The sequence below is a fragment of the Odontesthes bonariensis genome, chromosome 20 (assembly GCF_027942865.1).
Source record: "Odontesthes bonariensis isolate fOdoBon6 chromosome 20, fOdoBon6.hap1, whole genome shotgun sequence".
Classification (NCBI taxonomy): domain Eukaryota; kingdom Metazoa; phylum Chordata; class Actinopteri; order Atheriniformes; family Atherinopsidae; genus Odontesthes; species Odontesthes bonariensis.
Genome location: NC_134525.1, coordinates 18,070,227 through 18,092,214, shown reverse-complemented (window position 1 = coordinate 18,092,214; position 21,988 = coordinate 18,070,227). Strand labels below are relative to the sequence as shown.

At 43.0% G+C, this 21,988-nt stretch overlaps 1 protein-coding gene across 3 annotated transcripts in view; it reads left to right on the top strand.

The window, feature by feature from the left end:
- The window catches only part of prex2 (phosphatidylinositol-3,4,5-trisphosphate-dependent Rac exchange factor 2), an 84,974-nt gene that overhangs the window by 34,827 nt on the left and 28,159 nt on the right, over positions 1-21,988 (top strand). For all 3 annotated transcript variants that reach the window (XM_075451973.1, XM_075451972.1, XM_075451971.1), the window contains exons 14-29: positions 534-609; positions 1,602-1,674; positions 3,630-3,772; positions 4,104-4,196; positions 5,566-5,714; positions 5,804-5,889; positions 7,782-7,918; positions 9,320-9,437; positions 10,036-10,220; positions 12,595-12,756; positions 15,298-15,520; positions 15,610-15,817; positions 19,424-19,603; positions 19,946-20,040; positions 20,711-20,793; positions 21,542-21,632. In XM_075451973.1, the coding sequence (XP_075308088.1) occupies positions 534-609; positions 1,602-1,674; positions 3,630-3,772; positions 4,104-4,196; positions 5,566-5,714; positions 5,804-5,889; positions 7,782-7,918; positions 9,320-9,437; positions 10,036-10,220; positions 12,595-12,756; positions 15,298-15,520; positions 15,610-15,817; positions 19,424-19,603; positions 19,946-20,040; positions 20,711-20,793; positions 21,542-21,632 (2,102 nt within the window). The remainder of the gene's footprint in view (positions 1-533; positions 610-1,601; positions 1,675-3,629; positions 3,773-4,103; positions 4,197-5,565; positions 5,715-5,803; positions 5,890-7,781; positions 7,919-9,319; positions 9,438-10,035; positions 10,221-12,594; positions 12,757-15,297; positions 15,521-15,609; positions 15,818-19,423; positions 19,604-19,945; positions 20,041-20,710; positions 20,794-21,541; positions 21,633-21,988) is intronic.

Below are 21,988 nucleotides of genomic sequence, written 5' to 3'. Positions count from 1 at the left end.
TGACTTGTCTGGACTGTGTGTGTGATGGAAAGTGTTGTGTATGTGTGGCTGCATGTGTGTCTGAGTGTTTGCATGCGGTGGAGTGGTGTAAGTCACGGTGGTTCAGGACTTTCCCGGCTCTGCTGCTCAGCCCCTGCGTGTCCCCAGGGAGGCCCCTGCGTTCATGGGAAAGTCACTGCTCCATTTCAAACGGCATTCTCTGGGGTCTGGCAAAGTGCGGCCATGTGGGTAACACTGAGAACAGCAACACCATACCAGCCCGGCTCCGAGGAATGTTGTTTAGCTGTCGCCAAACTTCAGGAACTCGCTTAGATATATGACACAACTGCCAGATCTTGAAAAGCGCTTTGCTGACAGTAGGAATTATTAGTTCTCCTTTAGGCATTGTTTAAATAGACCAAGCAATTGGTCTATATGAGGAGCTATACGAGTTCACACTAAGTTCATCACAGTGAAAGCAACAGTAAAACGAAACGACCCAAAAAATGCTCTTTTTCCAATCCTTCCATTAAAATGTTTTTTTTCCTATTTAGGGATAAGGACTATCATCTGCGGACCTACAAATCGGTTGTCATGGCGAACAAGCTGATAGACTGGCTCATAGCACAGGTAAACTGCCCTAACTTTAAACTGCCCTAACCTGCTACGGTATCAACAATCCTACTTCTGTCTGTCTCACAAGAACATGAAATATAATGAGATTTCTCATTTAAGCAATGAAACATGTTCAACTACAATGAACTGGCATAAAGATATATCATTTTGATTAGGAATTAATCATATTCTGATACTGATTTACTTCCTGGCAAATCCTAATCCACAACACCCTCTAAATCATGTCCACTGGTTCCTGAGCATATTGGAAACAGATTTGAGCAAGAAAGAAAGAAAGAAAGAAAGAAAGAAAGAAAGAAAGAGAGTGTGAGGGATGGAAGCAGCTGTTGTCATAACAGGTCGGTCACTTCAAATGTGCAACAGGGGAAAGAAGCCCTCAGTAAAGCCAAGAGGAAACGGAGGAAGAGAAGCAGAATTTAATGTACGGCTAAGCTTTATTGACTCTGACAGGAAGCTTTGAGCTCAAAAGATTGATATTCGAGTACGGGATGAGAAAGAAATGAAACTCACAAAGGCGACCACAACTAAATTAAAGCAGACATCGCTTGTTTGTGCCTGCCCTGTAAGTGCAATTGCGCGCTTGTGGAAGTCCATATAAATATGTTTGACACAGGTCAGTGTAATAGCTCACACTCCCTTAAGCAGGATTTCAAGAGCTGTCACACTATAGAGTCTAGACTTTGTTTTAGCTGCGTTAAGGGCATAGCATGGAGTAGCTCTGCTGGCCTCAGGGCATTTGGACGCAGGAACAAAGGAGGGTGTAAGTGTGTCATCTCGACTGCTCTCTAAAAAGCACACAACTTTCTTTGATCTGTGTTTCTTTCTCTTTTAAAAAAAATAAATAAATATATATATATATATATATATATATATATATATATACACTTAGCTTTTTTTCCCCATTGTCTCAGTTACTCTATCCACTCTTAAATCCGTCTTAATTCCATCTCCTGTGTGTCCACTCTTTCTCTTGTCTTCTGCTGCAGGGGGACTGCAGAACAAGAGAGGAAGCGCTGATCTTGGGGGTGGAACTGTGCGACAATGGCTTCATGCACCACGGTACAGCACTTTCCTCCGCTGATTTCAGCAGAGCAGAAAAAGTTCTGATCTAACTGAAACATGAAATCCTCTCCCATCATTGGCCAAATGCGAGCCTCAACGCTTTGTAGAAACTTTGGGCGCCTGGCATTTCGCATCCTGCTCTAGAACACAACCATTCTTGTTCTTTCTTGTCCGCTTCTATTCTTAATCCCTTTGACATGCTGCAAGAATAAAACCTCTTCCCCCAATGCAATGAATACATTAGTACATCTATGGCTCTATTCAGACACACCATCATTAATTCCATGTGTAGTTGTGTCGATACATGTGCCTAATATAACCTGCCTGGCTGTGCCTGCGTGATTGGCTTTAGCTTTGAAAACCTGGCATGTGACACGTGCGTTTGTCAGTTTTTAAAATCAAAATGGACGTCGTCATGGTTACTGTTTGTCTGAGAGGGGCTGATTTGTTTTTAATGCCAAGCTTCCTTTGTGCCAAAGTCCACATCATACAAACTACAGCATGAGTCACAGCGTGTCTCCTCGTACCCTCATGATGTAACCACTCCTAACTGCCCACAGTTCAAGTCTCACACTACAAATTACCAGCACATCTATAGAACATAACAACCCCAGCCATCAAATTTCCCTTCACTTCCTCAGCCTGCAGGGCAATTTCACCATTCGTGCCTGCAAGTTATTTGGCCTGATGATGTAGCTATTAAAACTATTGGCACTATATCTGATCTTGAGGGGGAATGAAGAGAGAGAATGTTAAAAGGAAGCTCTGGTTTTTCCCCTCGGGGCTCTTTTTATTTTAAAACTTGGTCTTGGTGGATGTTATGCTGCCGCAGAGACTGGGTTCATTCAAAAGTGAACTTTAGCCGTATTATGTGAGGTTTTGCTTTCTGTTGTTCAGAAGTGTGTACATTTGAATAAATATTGCTTTCATTATGGATGTTGTAGTACTTGGACACTAAATGCAACACGACTTATTGCCAAAAGTTTTGTTCATTTTGTTTTCAAGCGTTGAAAGTTCACACAGTAATGATAATAGTCACGTTTAGAATTATAGACGGGTCAAGCAGTTCACTGGGGCACAGTCACCATGGCAACCTGATCTGCTCATCCTAAAAGCTTGGCTGTAAACACTTTTAGGAGAAAAAAACCCTTTCCCTCAAGTAAACCTCACCTATCCTTTATCACCACAAGGGGCCGTTTTAGCAGACATGGTGTATGTTTCCATTTCTATTCAAGTTTAAAAAAATTATTTCATTATTTATGTCAATTAATATTTTTTTCTCCGGCCTGCTGAACGACCTCTGAATTACCGCCTCTGTTGCCTTTTGATTAGGACTCCTTTAATTTTTTTTTACTGAAAAATCCTTGACTAAAGCATCCGTCGAACAAAAAACAACAAGATGATCATAACCTAATGTGATGTTATTGCTACTGATGCGTGGGCCTCATTCAAAAACACATGAATTTCTCCTTATTGGCCCACAAAAGATGTCCTCGTTAACCCACCACTGCTCCTCTTTGGTCACGTTCACATCCCAAACAGAGTCGACTCAGATCCGTATCAAGACGACGCTGCAGAATCAGCAGAGAAAAGTCATATCTCATCTATTGGTACAAAGTGGTGTTACAATAAAATGCCGTCCGTCCCCAAAAGATCTGAGTTGTGTATCTCAGCTGCATAGCACTGCATAAGCGTTTTCTAATGTCATGGATGTGGATTTTTCCAATGTTCTGGTCAGATAGCAGAGCTTCAGTTTCTCAAATCGTTTACCTTCACAAATGAAAAAAAATGTGATTGTGCTCAGTCAGTATGCCAGATTTACTGTTTTGTTGTCGACTTCATTGGCATAAGAAGAGAGCTTTATTTCACATTGTATGAATGACTGTTTTTTTGCTAGATGTGATTGATTGATTCTGCCAGTTTACTTATTTTGTCCTTGTTGTTTCCCTCAGTGTTGGAGAAGAGTGAATTTAAAGACGAGCCCCTACTGTTCCGTTTCTTTGCTGACGAGGAGATGGAGGGATCCAACACCAAATATAAACCCATGAAGCACGACCTGAAAATAGTGGAGAATGTCATCGGCAAGTCTCTCCTGGTGAGTTCTCCTCGACCGATTTACTCATTCTGTCTAACTTGCTAAGATTCGCTCTAATTTGCCCTTAACTCGGATCAAACCAAAATCACAGTGCGTCATCATGAAGAGCACAGCTGTGAAGAAGAAAAGTGATAACCCTGCAAAAGTTCAGTTTATACCTCAGTAAGCAAGAAAAGCCTTCTTTTCAAAGGAGTGAGCAAAATATTACAGTGTCTGCTATCTGTCTGCACCAGCATCTTCTTCTAGTGTGTGTGTGTGTCTTTGTGCTCTGTGAAAGTGTCTCAGTCTGCTGGATTGGGATTTTGCTGATGCGAAACATGTTGTTTTCCAGATAAGGCCAAGTGATGGAGGCTACGGCTTTACCCTGGAAGAGAAAAACCGTGTCCCCATGATCAAAACTGTGGAGAAGGGCTCCCCAGCTGAGGTGAGATGAAAGGAGCAGGTAGTTGGGGCACCAGTGGTACTACATACTGTGCAATGCTAATATTTACTGGAGCTCAGGGAGAGTGGCTGGCTGAATAAGTGACAGAGTTGTCAGTGTTGGCTGGAGTCATGGTAGAGGAGGAGGTATTAATAGCAAAAGGGATCACTGGATAGCAGAAACAGATGCACCATCTGATGCAGAGGAACACAGGCAGGCTAGAGAGCCATTATAGCTTAGATGGACCTGTTTCCTAAAGATTCCTCAAAGGGATCATGGTTGGCTGGCCAAACTTTAGCAACAACAACTACGACCAAAACTAAAGTGAAACCTATCATCGAGCTAATCAAGTTCATAGATTTATTGGCTAAAACAGACCAAAGTGGATGGTGATCTAATTTATCTGTTTTTGGGTGTGTCTTTTAAAATGAAAATCCTGGTCTGTTCGGTGTAGTAAAAAACCTAGAACTTTGCTTTCTCCGACAAGACTTACATGCACACTTGTTCTCACTTGGCCAAAAACCGGCTTGATAACATGAGAAGTAAATAGAATGAACACGGAGAGAAAGAAGGTTGCAAGCTGTGGTAAAATCAGCACTCATAGAGCAAATAATTGCTTGCTAATCTATTAAGGTTGAAAATATCATACATTTCACCTTTAAATATTTAGTGTTGTTGAACTTTAACTATATGAGGGGAAGAGCTTTGAATGGAAATAGGGAACCTATTTGTGTTATTCATTATTTAACAGATCATGGTGTATATAGAACTGGAGGCGGTGCACTTGATGTTTTGGTTTTTGGTTGGCTAAGTTGTGTTGCTCAGCAGACTTTTTTTTTCTTTTCTTAAAATATGGCTTTATCATTTGTAATGAAATATGAAGACTTAAGACGTTTGGCTTCCAAGTCAATCTGCTTCAAGGCTTTTTCGTTCAGAAAGAAATTGAAATGATCTGCACCGTATGTTTGATGTCTCCTTCAGTTAGTATCTGCTCGCTGAAAATGGGAGAGAGTTTTGGGGCAAGTGTCATCCATTTGAGCGCATGACCCATAATTCCTTCCAGTCACAAAGAGCCTGAAATGTCTGGCTTGAATAGACTGTCATTGTGTGTGTATATTTTTAAATATTCAGTCTGGGATGTTGAAATCACCAACAGGATCCAGCTGTATGCTGACCGACAAAGTTTTCCCCTTTTGTGTCCCATCAGTGGACGTGCATGCATTCTTATTTGTGAAGTTACATAGATGGTATTGGCGATCCCGATTCCAAAAATGTCAACATTGATATTTTTTGTTGTGATTTTATGTGGCTTTTAAACCTTATTCTTTTTTTTTTTTTTCAATCAAGCATTCATTCTCTCCTCTCTTCTAAGATGGCTGGCCTGGAAGTGGGGAAGAAGCTGTTTGCCATAAATGGGGACCTGGTGTTCCTCAGGCCTTTCTCTGAAGTGGAAGTTCTCCTCAGGCAATGCTTCAACAACAAGGGACCTCTTAGGGTGCTGGTTAGCACCAAGCCAAGAGAGTAAGGCAGATCTGCGTGTGCACAAATGCTATCCAAATTGCCTGCATTGCTTGGTACATTTCCTCTTACGTCTCTCTCTCTCTCTCTAGGACGGTAAAGATCCCAGACTCGGTTGACGGGCTGGGTTTCCAGATTCGCGGATTTGGCCCCTCTGTGGTCCATGCTGTTGGAAGAGGTACGAGATGGCTGTCTGGCTTCATCGGCAGAAGGCCTCCCATTAGTTCTGTTTTATTGTGGCACAGCTGGCAAGCAGCTGCTAAACCGATCTTTGTTGATGTGCGTGACTTGGCTGTGGCATGATGTGATCACAGCGATTTCCACGCACCTATTCCCCGTTTTCCTTAGCGGTTCAGTTTTACTGCAAAGCCTTCTGAATTTTTGGTCTGCATTCATCAGAGTCCCTCTCTCCCACCACTTAGCTAACGCTGGGTGTTTAGTAGCACTGCTACCAGGGCTGACACAAGATGGGATCCAATCAAAAAACAATCCATGGCCTTGTATGGCTGTTCTCAGAGGAATTGAATCTTGTTTTGTTTTTTTCCTGTAAGCAATCCAAGTGTGATAGAAGGATGGAAAAGTGCTGGGTATGTGCTTGCATGCATGCGTGTGTGTCTGTAAGTTTTGACCTTACGCTGTTGTTGCCTGGGAACCTGTTATGTTTAAGTAGATGCACTGATGCCAGAGACAAAGCTCTCAAATAGGGGGGCTCACAATATGCTCATTGATGATAATCGTGATATTTTAAGAATTAAATTTCCATATTGTGTTGACAATGCACATATGATGATATTTTGATTTGATAAAGCAATCAAAACAAAGATAAAACGCTCTGATTTCAATATTTGTCCCAACAAGTTTTGTACTGTTGTTGCAATAACCTTGTTTTGTCCACAATAATCTCGTAGTGAGAATCGGATATTACGTCAGCACCCATTTTCAAGCCGTCCTCTTGATTTTTGTTTGACCTTACTCAATTACAAATCATGGCTAAAACCAAACAGATAGGTGTGGACCTCTGCCTGCACATTATGACACAAGACATGGAAAAGGTTATAAAGCCATATCCTAGAGTCCCCGAGAGCCAGTGGCCACAGTTCAAAGCATAATCAAAAAGTACAAGGAGTTCCAAGGTGTGAAAAATCTTCAAGGACTTTAAATTAAGCCAGTTGGAGGCCTGTCAAGCATCAGCTTCAGAATAAATGTGTTGACATCCTGAAGTTAGCATGTAGCCTGCAGCACTACTGTCCCTGAGTACAGCATCAGAGCGCTGTTAGCGTGCCCTTAGGATCAGTCCTATGTCAATAGGATATGATACCTTTTTAATAGCTTTCAAAATCCTATTGAAAGTACAAAGAACACTTTGGATTTGGTTTACCAGTTTATTTGTTTGTTTACAAGGAGAGATCTACCTGAGAGTGATTTATTATCAGCCATTAAATATATTTGTTTATGCTTTTAAGCACTCATGAGGGTTGAATAATTTAGCAGGCGACTGTACAGTATTCTGTCTTATTGCCTTTTTTGGTTGGTTACACAAGACTTTTTTTTTTGTCCTTTTTCTAGATTTAAGTTCGGTGAGAAAGTGCAGCTGAATGATTGAATCATATTGACATATTTGGCCAGAGGATTACAGTTTCTTCACACTACAATGTGAGCTCCTTCTGAGCTATGGAAACAAATGAGAGGAATATTTAGTGTGCCGTGCCCTTCCTTCTGATAACTGTAAACCATAAAAATTCTCTTTCAGTCACATATGCGTCCCTTAGAGAGGCCCTCGTCTACCCCAGACAAACAACCCCTCCTCTGCACACCACTCTCTTTCTCACACTTCTCCTGAGATGCAAAAAACAGGAAGCAAAGATGTAAATATAAAGAAGAAGAGGGACCGCCGCTCAGCCCAGTTTTGTGTACAGGATGTGGAAAATGTGACAAGTATTTTTTATAGGATGTGCTTGTGTTTTTTTTCATCCTGTTTCAGCCTGCACCTGCATGATAATGCACGCCACAGCTCGCCCTTGACACCCCTCCCCTCCCCTTCTCTTTGCCCGCCTTTCTGTCTCCCACCAGGCACCGTGGCAGCCACCGCCGGTCTCCACCCGGGCCAGTGTATCATCAAGGTGAACGGCATCAACGTGAGCAAGGAGAGCCACGCCAGCGTCATCGCTCATGTCACCGCGTGCAGGAAGTACAGGCGACCAACGCAGGTGGGGCAGGTGGAGAAGACGGGAACGGCAAAAGAATGTTTTAGAATTTTTTTTCTTTTTCAATAGTTTCACTCACTGGTAAGAGTGACACATCAAAAGTTTTTAAATACATGTCACTGGGTTTGTAATATTGCAAACAGAGTATATAGTTACACCTTTAGGTCTTTAAATGGTTTCTTGCTTAAACCATCTTAAACCATATGCTGATTGATCGGTTTGTTGTGCGATGGTAGTGCTAGGGGAAGAAAATAAGGCGAAAAAGGGATGGGTTAAAAACATAGCAGACAGACCTCCTTGCTCCCGTTTTACATCACATCTCTCTTTGACTCCATCTTTCCTTCTCTTGGGTCATTACACTGAAATAATAGTAGTTTTGGCTCCCCCAGCCTTGACCCCTGGCTCTCAGTGGTTAGCTTGTTGTGGGAGACTGAAAGACTACAGAGCGAGGTGGGAACGGATCTGGAGGTGGCTGGAGAAACAGTGGGGTTGGTAGGCCAGACAGTTTTTCTTAGTCTGGGTGAGTGGTTGACAGCAGACAAGTGTAGGAGGAGAGAGCGTGCTCTGACCACCTGTTTAAGGTGGGAAACGGTGAAAAATAGCAACCTCGGGGTGTAGGTATGGGGTGAGTTAGTGTAGTGTGTCATTATAATTGAGCTCCATTGGTACCTCGAGCTTAATGATGCACTACAGTGTTCCAAAACTACTGGAGTTCTGGTTTAAATCATGTGTGGACGCAGAGGACCCGCCCTCTCTTTCTTATTCTCTGTGCGTTTGTGAGTGTAGGGTTGTATATGGGAACGCCACAGACTAGTAAGCAGGCACAGCGTGTAGCCTTGGCAGAAACCTCTATGTGGGTTTGGGTGTGGAGAACCGACACAGACACACACACACACACACACACACACAGACACACACAGGCCTGTGAGGCATGCTACAATGGATTGATGAGATTGGCATGGGTTTGCTTTTGTGGTCTCACCAAGCACCACGTTTCCATATGTTTGTGAAGGCTTTTCGCTGTATGCTCTGCCAACCCAACTGTGAACACCATCTCTGGGCAGAATCTGCCGAACATGCTGCAGCAGCCACAGCCTGCGTGCACACACGGACACACACGACCAAGTACATTGTGTTCATTTTTATTTAAAACTTCAGTGGCAGAAAGTCACAAGTGAGAATGTAGGGATAAGAGGGATATGACTGATTTGGGTAGAAGTTTGTCGCCTGTGTGTGGCTCTAATGGCTCCCATCATTTTTAATTTTAGATGAAAAGACTCGCATAAATGACAGCGAGCAAAAGTTCAAAGCGTGATTACATGTGAACTGTTTTTCAGTCTTCATGAAGCATAAACATTCCCATTTAAATTCTAAATGAAATCCCCTCTTGGATTATTTATGCAGCAAGACACCATTAAGTGGGTCTACAACAACAGCGAGAGCGCCCAGGAGGACAAGCAAAAAACCAACCAGAAACCCGCCCCCGAGGAGAACGGAGATGGCTTTGAGTGCAAAGTAGAAGGTGACTGCACACAAACACTCAGGAACATTCACTATGTAGTTCGACAAATTACTCATTTGGGAACAGAAATCGTGCCGAGGGTGTCTGAGAATGTAAAACAGGCTTGCGTGAGCGCTTTGCCGCCCTCATTTAACGATTGAGATGCAGCTCCGAACGGGCTCATCTGGAACGTGTTAGCCCGTGAACAGCCGTCTTCTCTGGCTCATCAAGCGTTAATTTCCCCCACCAATTTATAGATCCCAATGAGAAAATAAAACAGGAAAGCTATTCCCATCACAGCAAACAGCTCCGGAGCACAATTTATTGCCATATTAAGTCACTGCGTGAGCAAGGGGCTAGTTAACTCGGTGCTCTTGAAATTGCTCATCGTTTTCAGCTGGGGGAGGAAGAGGGAAGCCGCGAGCAGAGGGTCTTTCTCTCAAATTGTGTACAGATTTGATGGTCTGAGGCTCATTCTGTGCCAAGTGGGATGATGAAAACACTTGCAAGTTTGCAGCTTTACATAGCAGAGTTCATGCATGCGTGTGTGTTGTCTTATTTGCATACACGCTAACAGCAACATGTCACACCACTGTTTTTGTGTGTCCTCCAATCTCAGAGGTGATGGACAAATTCAACACTATTGCCATCATTGACGGGAAGAAGGACCACGTGAGTCTGACGGTAGACAATGTCCACCTGGAGTACGGAGTGGTGTACGAGTATGACAGCACAGCTGGCATCAAGTGCCATGTGCTGGATAAGATGGTTGAGCCAAAGGGATTCTTCAGCCTCACTGCAAAGGTATAGCATCCATTGAGTTTTGTCACTTTTGCTTTGTTCACAATGTATTAATCCTCTATAAGAAGCTGTTTCTTTCCTGTATTGGAAATGTATGGACTCCAGGCTGATTCGTTGGTTGAACATCTGGCTAGGTGTCGGTTTCAGTGCAACCCTGTTAGCAAGAAGAATTTGGCATCGTTTGAAAATCATCTGAATGTTGTATTAAAATAAAAGGATTGCAGTTCAGATGCTGAAACTAAGAAATGGTATCCTTGTTTTGAAAAGTGTGGATGCATACTTTGAATGTGATACCAGCAGCACGCCTTTGGAAAGAGGCATTGTTACTGCTGTGTTGCATCACATGTTCTTTGAGCATCTCGGTAAGCATTTATGAACTGAAGACACCAGTTCTTGTGTTTTGAAAGTGAGCTGTTTAAGGTTCTCAATGTTTTGAGGCCTCCTATGTTGAATTTTCTGTTTGATAATTCACTAGATGTTGTTGGTGGGTGATTTTTTTTTTTTTTAATTTATTTAATTTATTTTTTCTTGACTGCAGGCAGGCCAGTTTAGCTGGAATAATGTTGCTGGAATACATGCAGGATGTGGTATTGCATTTTGTGCTGGGTCAAATGCGGGAACAAACAGTTTTTGCTTGGATTTTTGGTTTAATTCTACTCATTTTCAGGGCTTTGGTTCGGTCAGTAATCGCAGACCCTGGGTTCATTGCTTGGGCATTTCTTTCAATGGTAATTTGACCAGTTGTGCAATTGTTTGGTCGGCTTTACAGATTCCCAATCAAAGCACAAAATAGTTGCTTACATCTTGATTTGAATTCCTATTTTTCATAGCGGGAATTTTTTCAGGATCTATTTTAAATGCCTTGTTATGTTTGAATGCTTGAATTATGCTTAAAAGGAGGCTTTCCCCTCTGTGTCTGGGCGTAATCATCTATTCCTTAAGCCAGATTTATCATGTTAGAGATATGGGGTCATGTGTCATGTGTCATGAATCAGCATGTGTCAGGAGAGTACAGACTCTTGGCACAGACGGTTTGTTTTTCCCCCCATTGTCTCCTTATTAGTTTTTTCGGCCGTGTCTGTAAAGCCTTGCTGGAAAATCCTTCTTAACTAAATGAAAATCGTCTCTAAAAATCTAGCGCGTTTGGCTGCGCTGTTTTCGAATCCTTCGTGGTCGTGGGCAACAAATAGAAAGGAGCATCAGGGAAAGAGCGAGAAATTTTTAAGATGGTGATAAATGGTGGTGTTTAACACAGTAGAGCTGCAGCTCATGTAATGGGGTATAACAGTTGAGAATATAAGCAAACCATAATAAGGCTTCGGTCCTAACGGGCTCGTGTTGAGATGGCCTTACAAATGATTGTGAGAAGCCATTTTTTCTTTGTTTACTGTGTGCTTGCTGTTTGGAGTCAAATTTGCAATCATTCAGATTTGGGTTGGCAATTCCAAGAACTTTACAATACGTCCAACTTGAAATGATGTACAGATCGAACATAAATCTCAATGCAATCTTTTAGTCTGTGAGTTAAAGCCTGTGAGGCTTGTAGCAAGTTGGAACTGACAGCTTTCCTTCAGTTACTTTATTTCCCGCCCGGCCTGGGTAAAGATGCATCCCAGCAGTGATGTTCACAGAATGATCATTATTCATTTAAGATGCTGAGAGAGACCGAGAGGATTTGCTCGGACAAAATGTACAAACAGCATCTTGTTTGCAATGAATTAGCCATGATCACAAAATGGGTACTTGTGTGAGGCTGATCTAGATTTACAGTTATTGTGTTCTGAAATGTTTACTGTAAAAGATCCACATTAAATTAAAACCACTGACATTAAAAGGAAAAAAATCCCCTTTTCTCTCTACAGTTTCTCATTGCTCCAAAGTGAAAATTATTTTACTGTGATCATAAACGTCTGTTCCAGCATACGCTGTCCCTCTGATATTTGTGTGATGTTGAATTTTAATGTTGGTAACACTGTCTCGTGCTTCAGTCGCTTCCTGCAGTTCCACTTCCTTCGCTGTTTTTCTCTCATTTTATCTCATCTCATTACAAAGGCTCAGAGACTTGAGCCTCCCTTTCTCCTTATATCTAATCTCTTATCTGAGAAGTCAGAGTCTTCACATGTGCGGCATATGTATCGCAGTGGGTTTATCTCCATGGACTTATGAATAGCACGTGGGAATTTTAGATATTCGATTTGAACCGCTCATGAAAGGCTGCAGAGAAATAAGGTCTGTGGGGTAAATTAATTTTGTTTTTCTGCTGAGCAGCGTGCCTGGCCCCTTCATTTGCATGCCATTTGTCGCTTCAGGAAGTGTTTTAGATGTATTTGCATATCACGTTATCCTCCCGGTCTTTGTTTGCCCTTTCCGTGACCAGATCCTGGAGGCACTGGTGCGAAATGACGAGATGCTGGTGCAGATGTGTGGCAGGTTGAGTTCCAGCTGTGATGTTGTCCCTGAGGAGCTGCAGGTACGCTTCAGCGCCATGTACGGCGAGAGGGTGGAGCACATCAGCCGACGCATCACCAACTACAGAAAGGTAACTCTCCAGAGCAGTTGTGACAGAGAGGACCATCATCAGCCTCTCTGCTCCAGAGGATACAGTCTTTCTCTCCCACTAAGTGGTGCATTCATATATTTTTACATAGTTTGGGAACATTTCATTTTATTTAACTTATGCGCAAAATAGCATTGTATACAAACCACAAACCAAATGTGTGCACAAAATAAAAGAATGAATTACTGACGCATTGGAAACAAAATCAAACAAACAAGCAGATAAAGACCTAGAATATCTGAGTAACACTTCCTCATATTCGTTGCAGATTAAAAATCAGGCTTTAGCAGCCACTCGGAGCATTTGCAGCCAAATGTGACTGTCGTTAGGTCATGTAAAGATTCCATGAATACCTTAAATTGATCGAGCTCCTTAAGCACCAGGTGATTTTTTTTTTTTCTGCAGTTGATTCTAAGAGGAGAAAGCAGCATACTTCAGTGCTTTATTTACTCCAAACCAGCGCAGGCTTCCGAGGCAAATGGAAAAAAAAAAAGTGAATCGAATGTGTCAGAGAACACATCACAACAAAGAACACAGTGGCATTTCACAACAGGCAAGATTCCACAATAAAAAAAGAAAAAGAGAGAAAAACACAGTTTACAAAACAAAAAGGCATTCCAGAAAACGCCATGAAACCAAAAACACAGGAGGACTCCACAACAAAACCAAAAAATGCAAACTTAAAAAAAAAAAAAAACACACAAAAAAACTATTGCTCCTTGATTCCTGCGAGATGCTGTTTTTTTTAATAAAAAAAATCCCAAAAAAACTGCTGGCATGTTTTCTGCAGTGTTGCAGTGCCTGAGGACTGCTGCACAACATAGCAACACTTTGACAGAAAGTTTATGGTGACCTCCGCCCTCTGTGACGGAATCTAATCTCTTGCGTAACCCAATAGCTGAGCGAGTGAGGAAAACGCACTGAAAAGGCAGAGAGTTTTCTCGCTGATGACACCGACTTATCTAAGCAGCAGTCCAATAACGGCAAACAAGCTGAACCCCCAAACACAACAATCAAGAAGCTGCTGCAAAAATAAAAATCGAATCAGCTGTCATTGATCTGCAAGAAATCTTTACCCCCGAACGTTTGTCATAGACTTCCTAACTTTGCATGGACTTAATGAATATATCAATAAACTTTGTAATTAATTGACATTCACCACTGAAGTAGTGATGGGAGGGGGCTGGATTGGATTAATCACCACATATGAATATCCCTGCACAGACACAGCCGGGACTTTAGTTGTGTAAGATCCCCTCATGAAGCAGAGCATTCCTCTTCAGATCTCCAGAGAGAGGAGGAGAGAGAAGAGAAATGGAGAGAAGGGAAAAATGAAAGCTGAGCGATTGACTTTGATTAGGAGATATGTTGACACGGTGCACAGTAATGATAGACCTGAAGCATGTAGAGACGGTTGTCAAGGTGACTCGTCAACGCACTTGGAGCTACAGCTTCATACTCGAGCTAAACAAGGAGATTTTTTTTTTGGTTTAGGTTCCTTCCTTTTAGATATACAGCACATTATGTTATGCTTGTATTGGCTCTCAGCCCAAGTTGCTAAAAACTAATCCAATGGTTTAAAACATCTAATGTAAACAGACAAGACAGGATGCGGGCTCTGTGATAGAGTTCAAGGAAGGTGCAGAGAAGTCTTTCTGGATCCAAGCAGAACTTCCTGCTCCCCGTGCATTCTGTTTCAAACGGAGATCCAATGTTGTAGCAGGTTAAAGGCGTTTCATTGCAAACTTCCTTTGCAGGATAAGGTGGAATCAGACGTTCTATGCAAGTCCTGTAGTGTTAAGCCACAGTGGAGGATATGTGCCCTCATTTAACAGTGCATATACAGGATCCATGTGTGGAGCATCGACCAAAGCCTCAGTGGTAGCAATGTGTTTTTCAGCTGAAAATCTGTTTGATATTACTCTTGAAAGGAAATGAATCAACAGTTCCTCTGCAGCAAATGCAAAACATGGATTTTACAAATTCTGTGAAGTTACAAATGAAAAATCCCAATTAACAACATGATGATACGAGCGGCCGCGCACCACTTCAGCTCCGTTTGTGCCAGTTTAATTGATGAGGGGTTGCGTCCGGGTCTGGAGTTTTTCACATATGTGAGCAATGATAATCTTATTAGTCTGCCTTGAATCTCTGATTTGGTTTGAAAATTTGAGCTGCCATGGGGAAGAAAAAAAAGAAGAGGAATGTTGAAAATATACAATATTGGGTGTTCGTGCTTTTCTTCTATGGCCAGCTGTCACATTTGATAATGAACACTGCACGTTTTGTTGACAGATACTCTGGCCTGTGTTTCACATGGAATCTTTTGATCTATTGCTGAAGATACACATCAGCTAAATGATGCAAAGGCTCTGACTTTTGAAGCCTGCGTGTTAATACATGGTTTCATTTCCTCGTTCATAACTTTGAGAGCTATCATGAAACCTGTCATAAGGCTTGTTTTTCCAGTAGTAAGTGCATAAACGGGTATACATCCAAACTTTTCTCTCTTCTTTCCCGCAGTTTTCTCGGGTACTAAAGAACAGAGCGTGGCCCACCTTTAAGCAGGCCAAGGCCAAGGTTTCCCCCCTTCACAGCAGCGACTTCTGCCCCACAAACTGCCACATCAATGTGATGGAAGTGTCCTACCCCAAGACTACAACCTCTCTGGGCAGCGCCTTCGGTGTGCAGCTGGACAGCAGGAAGAACACTCTGGAGAAGGGCAGGCATAGCAGTGCTGAGCAGGGTGAGCATCTTCCACGGTGGAATAATTCCTTACATTCACGTCGCTTCACGGCTCTGGATTTGAATTGAGAATGTGGTTTCTATGTTCAGGTAAGCTAAACCCCATGGTGAACGTACAGCACACCATCACAACCATGGCTGCACCGTCTGGTCACAGCTTGGGCCGGACAGAAGGTCACGGACTTCGTTTCCTGCTTAGAGAAGAAGACCTGCTCACCCTGGACGCATATCAGAAACTTCTCTACAAACTCACGGCTGTTGTCAAGGAGATGGAGACGCACGGCGCCCATATTCATGAGTGAGTGGCTATAGCAACACTATATACGACGCAGACTCACAAACTGACACCTTTATTACTGTGCACAGCAGTGCAAATAATCCCCATGATGATGGGTCACAGCCTTGATATTAAAGATGGACATGGCCACCATGACAACACTCATTGCTTTGTGGACTAAAATGTTAAAAGTTCGGCTTGCAGCAATCGTTGTGTTGTTTTTTTTTGGAGGCAGAGGTGTTGCAGACGAGTCGATAACACCGAGAACCCAATGATTCAAACTATTGTTTTAATATGCCTAACTTTTTAAAACTTTGTACAGTTAAACTGGTGAGATGCTGTTTTTAATAACAATTGATTTCTGCCATTTGAATCGAATCGGTTTAAAGAAATGATAGTCTTGTTCTTAACATTTTCTTTTACCAGATCAAGCATATTAAGCATTGTTTTGTTTTTTTAAACCTACAATGATGCCATTTGATTTATTAATTTATTCCTGAACCACCCCGTCTGCTCTAGCATTTTTCCCAATTAAAACCCTGATAAGAACCGGAAGGTTTCCATCCAATTAAATTCAAACAGGATTTTCATTTGATTCATGCCAGAAAAGTTCTAAAGTGTGAAGGTGAGTTTAACGCCTCGTTTGTTGTGTTTTGTTAAATGAGTTTGAACATGTTCCCTGCAAAAAGAAAAAAAAATTTGGGGAACATTTCAGATCACGTTTTTATCACTGATGGAAATAAATTTCCATTTGAAATGTCCTGTTTTGCTGTAGCCTTGGCAGAGGTCAACGTGCTACATCTGGTGCTTGTTGGGCATACATTTTGGTCATTACCGTAACACCTGCGTGTGCGTGCTCTGCATGCGGGATAGACAGATGGTGGAGGAAAAGCACGGGCAAGACTATTTTAGCTAAGAAAGGTTCCGGATTTGAAATTACTGTGTGATTAGGGGCGGAGGGGGGGCTGTGAGTGCTGACTCACTGTTTTCTGTTGGGTCACTCTGTATTCAGCCTGGCTCTCTGTCTTTGGCGTGGATGCAAGGCTCATTGTTTGGAAGCCAGAAAGCAAAAGGGAAATGCTGCTCCAGTCCGACCGCCAGCTCCAAACAGGAAATAAAATCTCAATAAAGAAAGGTGTGACTTGAAGCCAAGCGGACTCTGGAAAAGAAATCCACCAACAATGGACCTCTGATAAATGCCTGCAAAGCGCCGGCATGAATACACTGCAGAGGAAACCCATTTCTCCTGCAGGAGTCGGTAATTATTTGTGGACAGCTCAGCTCGCGTTACACTGTCAGTTATGAATCTTTAGATGATCATTTGATCGATTTAGTCATTATGAGTCTCCTCCTGATTCAGAGAGCGACATTAAAAGTTGCTAAATGGAGCAGAGCTGTCACCTCGGCGTGTTAATAATGAGACGAGTCCACTGCGGGGCTGATAATGACGGAGACTGGACAAATTTTTTGTCATGCTCTTGTCACTGCCAATTAGCTCCCTGCCATCCTCTCACGCTCGAAAGGTCGGAGACACATCTATCGAGGCGATAATGACCTTTACCATGTGTTGTCTGTTCAAATGGGCAGACGATACACACTTCAGGAGCTTGTTAAGGTTGAGCTGTGTGGGTCTCAGCGTGGAAAGTAATAAGCTGTGTTGTAGTAGCCTTCTGGATGCCTTGCTTTGACCTTTTTGAGGGGATGTTGAGCCTTCCTTTGCTCTTCGTTGGATTAGTTTGCATATTAGTCTGTTCGCTGGCTGGCCAAGGGTCATTACTTCTGCTGCTACACACACCCTGCCCCTCCCTCTCGCACAGCTCCTGGTTCTGTTTAAATCTGATGTTCCTCGTGTTTGCTCTCATTCACTCCATGTCCTAGTATCTACGCAGCCATCTGTACACATGGACACACGCATTCCTCACTGGAATCCGTGCCTCTTCCTTTTTCTGTTTTGGGTGCGACCCGCTCTGACAGCTCATATTTTAACCATATAATAATAAGCTGAAGTGGCTATTTTGCGCATAATGTCAAACACAGCCCTCTTCCGTTCCCAACATCAAGAGGGGAAGTCTGGGGTACATTCACAGCATGTTAGATGTGTCCTTATAATAATTTAGAAAATAAAAAAAGAAAAAGAAAAATGGATGTTCCTTAATGTTATATAATTTCTTGGCTGATCCCTGAGGAATCCATTTTGAGGCAGCAACCTGTGAACCTTTGTCTCTGGGTTGCCGAGAAGGGGACACAGCTGCGAGAGGACAAACCCGTTGACGTGCTCTATATCAGGATCTCCTCCCTTCCTGGATCAAATACCAAACTTCCCCACTCTCCCCCTCCATTTTCATATCTTTTCCTTAATCTGCTTGCATTGTGAGTACAGTAGCCGGCAGCAGTTTGAAGACGCTGGGTGCTCACACTTACTTATTCCACCACGGATTGAAGTGTTATGCAAATATCCTGCCGCTGAACAGCTTCATGTGAAGCTTTGTAATGCCGGTGCTCTTCCAGATTCAGTCAAGGCAGCTGAGGTCTAATGGTTTAATGTGTCAAAGTAGGTTTGAAGGCCTTCTGTGTGAGTTGCGATAAGCAAAGCAGTCGTCGACTTTGGGCCACTCTCATTCTCTTGTTTTCAGTGTTTCCTGTCTTTCTCTCTTTGGAGCCCCTTCTCCGATCCAGTAATTGTTATTCTGCCACACCGCCTCCAACAGTTGGCGCCCCAAAGGCCCCAAACTGGGCTCACTTTGTTTATTAAGCAGTAGCCAATCACGGAGCCAGGAGAATCTTTCCATGGTGATGGAATGCCTCTTTGCTTTGGAGGGGCATTGTGGTGGCTCCTGGAGTGAACCATAATGAGGGCTTTTTTTGCTGCCTTGTCAGCCTGCGAATGGGCAGAAAGAGGGTCAGTTGAGAGATAGGAATAGTGGGAGAGTTTAGGAGATGTAAAACCGAGATCCACTTAGGCGGCATGAGGGAGGCAGGTTGTTTATTTTGATGCTGCTCAGGGTAATGCAGCCCCTCTGTTCTCTCTATGCTTTAAAATGTCTTGAGGGCCAGTGGTGTGACGTCATGGAAAATTCAAGCAGACTCAAATTAAAATCAGTCTGAAATATAAACGGACATCGCGTGTCAGAGTGTGTGTGTGGAGAGATATAAAAAAATGTCCAAGCTTAGCATTTATTAGGGTATGGCTTTAAACTCCGCCATGTGTTGCCTCAACTGTGAAAATATCCTGTCCACCCTGTTCCTGCTCCTCTGATAGACGTGTAATAGAATGCAAGCCAACGGTAATACGGAGAGGGGAGCTCATCTGTGCAGCCGTGTTGACACAGCTGCACTGTGCTACACGTTTGAAACTTTAAACATGACTGGGGGCCTCTGACCATCTGAAGCTGTTGTGCGGAAGCCAAAAACAAACAGACCGGGCGTTATTTTTGGCCCACTCAGTCAGCTGTAGGTGCATACTGTACATGATGTGCGTACAGTGCTCGCACTTGTGTAAGGCCTTGTTGTGTCGCGCCAGTCTGATCAAACGTTCTGTCTCATGTTTGGTTTGGGTTACGGTTTTGAATAATCCCTCCTCTCTTTCTTCCCATTTCTCCTTCCTTCCTTCCGTTTTGCCTCCATCAGCCTTCTATCCTCCATCACCCATCCTCCGGCGTCAGAGGTGAGGACCCCGGAGAGCTACATTTCTGCAGAAAGTGAGGGGGAGCGGGGGGAGAGGAACGGGAAGAAGGTGTGTTTCAATGTGGCGGGAGACGAGCAGGAGGACTCGGGACACGACACGATCAGCAACAGAGACTCTTACAGGTAAAACCAAAAGGAGACGTTTTCACTTATGAAGTGCTTAGAAATGTTCAGAAATGCCTTTATCACGATTAATGACAAGTCAATTTTATTCTTATAGCTCCTTTTTAACAGAAGTAAAAAGTAAATTGCTTGGGCTACTAAAATTTAACGTACCATTTGAATCAAATTCAATCAAAATGTTATGGATGTAGCTCAGGCGGTTTATGGAACAATAGATAAAAAGTAAAGACAGTTTAAAGATCAGCTGACAAGAGAACATACTGCATATGTTTTGTGTGCTTTTTTAAAAAATCATTTTAAGTGTATCGTCTTCATAATTGTCCCCCCCCCATTCCTTGTCAGTGACTGTAACAGCAACAGGAACTCCATCGCCTCTTTCACCAGCATCTGCAGCAGCCACTGCAGCTCCTACGTTCACAGCGACGAGATGGACTCAGGTGCACAGACGCAGCACAGACATTATTCTCCCACAGACAAAGTGCGATGTAGTTCAAACCCTCTTCACGCAGAAGATAGAATCACAAGGCTTAAAGGGGGATGAGGTTTATTCCCTGCGTCATGTCTACATGTTGGACCTGAATGTGTCGAAACCTGTGTCGACCTCAGAATCCTGCTTTTACATTAATGCATGAGTAGTTATTGCCTCAAGACTTTGTAGACTTGCATATTATTACTCATTTAAAGTGTACAAAGACCCCTTCTAGTGTAATTAAACTCCACTTATCCGATTAGCTTCACAGGATGCTATCAGAAGCTCTTCTTTTGCAAAAGACGTTTATGCTTTTCCCGCTATTGCCCAAACCTCATATCAACCACAATGTTGCCAATTATTCCCTTAAGTGACAGGACACGATTACAATCAGACCGTGTGATTGAACCCTCTCGTTAGAATTAAAATCTGAATCTGAACGAGTATGAATCTGATTGAATATGACAGACATTTGTCAACATATCTCTCGCGCTTCTCTGTTCTTAATTCCAGGGAAATACCGTAAACAGAGCATTCGAAAGAAAGGCGTGAATTTGTGCTCCACTCAATCATGGTCAACGTGCAGATGTTTGATAGAGTACAGTTGATACTGACATGTTGTCATCGCACCTCTGCAGGAGATGAGATGCCCTCCAGTGTGTGGCTGTCCCATGATAAGCAGAAAAAACTTCACAGCTTCCTGGAGCATCTCTTTAGCCAGGTGAGTCAGTCGAGCATCTGAGCATGCCGTTATTAAGATTTAATGCTGAGAAAACTTTTTTTTTAAAAGCTCCATTGTAGAGCTGAAATATTCCTCAAACTATTAAGTCTGAGAGAAATGCCCTAAAGAATGCATTCAGCTTTGTTGTTGTCTGATTTCCTTAAGCATTTCCCACCTGAACACAAGCTGTTTTTCATGTGGTTAAGTTTTTTTTTTCTTCATGTTCAAAGGTCACCTTTTTATTGAAATTTGCGAATAAAGAGCAGGAATTCTGTTTTTTTTGGACTTGAGCTCGGTCAAAAAAAACCCAAAACACCTCTTGGGCAAAGTTCACCGTATTTGATTTGACACGTTTACATGCGCACGCGCACACACACACACACACACACACACACACACATGCACACACCACCCGAAAGAGGCTTCATGAGGATGTTTCCATCAGCGGTGGTCAAATAGACAAAAAACGAAGCTGTGCTGTCTCTGCGCTTTTTGGGCTGCTTCCTGTCATTTGTTTTATTCCAGAGCAGTTTCCAACAGCTTTGTTTACACATGCCGCATAGCAAGCTGTGTTCACCGGGTGCTCTGTGGGATTGCACGTGTGTGTTACAGAGGACGGCGGGAGAAGCAGGTGTTGGTTGTGCGCGGGCAGCAGTTTTTTTTTTTGCATCGCTGCGCATGCTTTCGATCTCGGCCCAGCGTGAAACTGTATCGAGTGCACCATCTTGACCCCGTGTGCCTTCTGCAGGTGGATTCAATCACCAGCATGCTGAGAGGTGCGGTGGTGGCTCGGGCGTTCGAGCAGACCAAGTGTTTCACACCTGGAAGAGGACTGCAAGGTAAAACGCCAGGACTGAGACGTGCCCTTGGCTCAAAGACACAGATGTTTTCACACACTGCATTTCAACACCAGTTAGTTGAGTGAAACATTTTTACATCGAGAATGTTTATTCATTCTGTCATTCACTTGCAGGCAGCTCTCTTGCCAAAATATAAGAGTTTGAACGGAATCTGCGTTTCCTGGGAGAGTTGCTGCTGTTGAGGGCTTGGGAGGAGAGCGATGATATAAAAGGCTTCCAAACCCAATACTGACATAAAGCAGAAGACTAACTGAAACCATAGGGGCTGCGACTTCCTGTTGCATAATGTGTGTGAGCACAGATGTGATTGTGGACATATAGGGGAAAGGGTTGAA